At 35.0% G+C, this 2133-nt stretch overlaps 1 protein-coding gene across 2 annotated transcripts; it reads right to left on the bottom strand.

The window, feature by feature from the left end:
- LOC125196797 (probable caffeoyl-CoA O-methyltransferase At4g26220) lies at nt 1-1617 on the bottom strand. 2 transcript variants are annotated; one of them, XM_048095423.1, is made up of 6 exons: nt 1566-1617; nt 1314-1460; nt 1129-1208; nt 836-1004; nt 628-759; nt 1-545 (listed from the first exon to the last, which is right to left on the bottom strand). In XM_048095423.1, the coding sequence occupies exons 2-6, from the start codon at nt 1383-1385 to the stop codon at nt 255-257; spliced, it is 744 nt and encodes a 247-aa protein (XP_047951380.1). In that variant the 5' UTR covers nt 1386-1460; nt 1566-1617; the 3' UTR covers nt 1-254. The 2 variants fall into 2 exon arrangements, with proteins under 2 accessions (XP_047951380.1, XP_047951381.1); XM_048095424.1 differs by having other exon boundaries at nt 836-980.
- Between the last annotated feature and the right edge of the window lie 516 nt (nt 1618-2133).

Genomic DNA, 2133 nt, shown 5'->3' with positions numbered 1-2133 from the left:
TGATCTAAATTAACTTAGATACTCCATATATTCATATATAGACTCAACCACAACAATAGTAATTAAAAGTAAGGAGAATGCAACAATATCATATCATCCCACAACAAACCTTGTGAAATGACTTAAACATCACAACAATTCCAACCTTGGAAAAAAGATGTCTACATCTAACAATTTGCAGAGCATCAAACACCAATTTATTTAAAATATATTCCTACATAATAAGTTGCTTCATGAGGAGCATTGGTAGTGTTTCAGTTACGGCGACAAACAGTGATCCCATCACCAAGAGGGACTTGAGAAATCTTCACCCTAGCATCACCTGCAATGTACTTGTTAAACGCTATCAAATCCTTCCTCGCAGGCTTCGACCTCGGCCGAACTGAACTCTCTTCATCCATTGCCACCGACCCTCCCCAGAGGGTGTTATCGTAAATAGCTATACCTCCGGGTTTCAGAAGCTCCATCATTCTCTGATGGTAATTTGCATAGTTGTCTTTATCAGCATCAACGAACGCAAAGTCAAACGAACCCTTATTCTCTGCCTGCATCCAAAACTTTATTTGGTTAGCATTGCCAATGTCTATTAGTCTTATTAAAGAAAGAAAAAAATTATCATCCTCTTACATCTTTTAGTAACTCATCAAGAACCGGAAGAGCCTCAGATTCGATGAAGTTGATCTTGTGCTTCACCCTTGCCTTTTCAATGATAGGTAATCCGATCTCATACGAGCTCCGGTTCACGTCTATGGCTGTGATCTACACTACACATTCTTAACAAATAAATATGGAGTTATTAATTAAGATTAAATAAATACTACTAGTAACAAACAACCTTTCCATCGTCTGGAATTGTGAGGGCAGTTTGAAGAAGGGAATATCCAGTAAACACTCCAATTTCAATCGTCTTTTTCGCGTTGATTGTCCTTAGAAGCAAGTCCAAAAACTGTCCCACATCCGGTGATGTACCCATCACAGCCCTTGGTGATGTACCCATCACAGCCCTTTAATTTGAAGTAAAAAAAATAAAAGGACTTTAGTTGATTTCATGTCAACAACAAATAATACTAAACAGTCATAGAATGTTTCTATTTCTAGTTGCAATTTTAGATGAAGAATGCATATTACCTTGGATGAGTGGATGTGATAGCCCTGAGCTCCTTTAGACACTCGTGTTCGCGTGGATACACACTAGTATCCATTATATACTTTGAATATTACATAAACAAAACATAATCAGTTTTAGTGGTAACATACAAAATAAACATTACTACTATATTTGTAGTGAAGGTGAAGGATTAAAAAGTGCATACATTGTATAACTCTGGGCTTTGCAACACACCCCTTTCTTTAGACTTAGTATTGATCACAGCTTTGGATTCCATGACTCCTCACAAGGGAAGGGATGATCTTTCAAAAGCCACTCTTCTTTTGCTCTCACTTCTGAAATGACTAATTCACTGCTTGAATGTTTACACATGGTAATAAAATTATTATACTACGATTTAATAAAATATTAATATTGCAAAAAGTGCATGATAAATTAGGCAAAAATAATGCCATACCGACAATTGAGGCTTCTACAAAGTATACAAAATAAATCAAGGCATGCTCTACTAGAAGCATTCTAAATATTTAAGATAAAAGAAGTAGTAGTAGTAGTACTTTTATGAAGACCAGTGTGCGTGGAAGCTTGTGTCGTAGGGGTGGGAATACGAATATTGGGTATTGGGTTTACCCGTACCTGACTTGATAACTGCCGGTTATTGGATACCCAATATCCAATTTTATGGGATTGGATATTGAAATTTAAGATAAATCGGATATTGGATAACCCGAATGGGTATTGGATATTACCCAAATATCCAATTTATTATTTAAAGCATTTTTTAAATAAGATTTAGCCATTTTAGGATTCTAGAGTTGGGCTAATTTATTTACTAAGTACAACATACTAGGTTAACTTTCTCTAAACTTATATAAATAAGTCAATCTCTCTTATTCTAGGTCACGTCTTCTCCAAACTCTCAAATTTTACGCATTGCATAACCAACTCATGTGGTTTTTATATTTTACTAGTTAATTATTTTGACTTTTGAATTATATTATTGGTTGTTTCTATAAATGCATAAC

This window comes from Salvia hispanica, chromosome 6, assembly GCF_023119035.1.
Source record: "Salvia hispanica cultivar TCC Black 2014 chromosome 6, UniMelb_Shisp_WGS_1.0, whole genome shotgun sequence".
NCBI lineage: Eukaryota > Viridiplantae > Streptophyta > Magnoliopsida > Lamiales > Lamiaceae > Salvia > Salvia hispanica.
This window is presented reverse-complemented; position numbering and strand designations above follow the sequence as displayed.

What these genes read in the sequence shown, in the direction of transcription:
- LOC125196797 (XM_048095423.1), bottom strand. Translation starts at nt 1,385, where the DNA reads ATGGAATCCAAAGCTGTGATCAATACTAAGTCTAAAGAAAGGGGTGTG. An exon ending in AAAGCCCAGAGTTATACAAT is followed by an intron (nt 1,209 to 1,313) that starts GTATGCACTTTT and finishes TAATATTCAAAG; the next exon opens with TATATAATGGATACTAGTGT. An exon ending in ATCACATCCACTCATCCAAG is followed by an intron (nt 1,005 to 1,128) that starts GTAATATGCATT and finishes TTCAAATTAAAG; the next exon opens with GGCTGTGATGGGTACATCAC.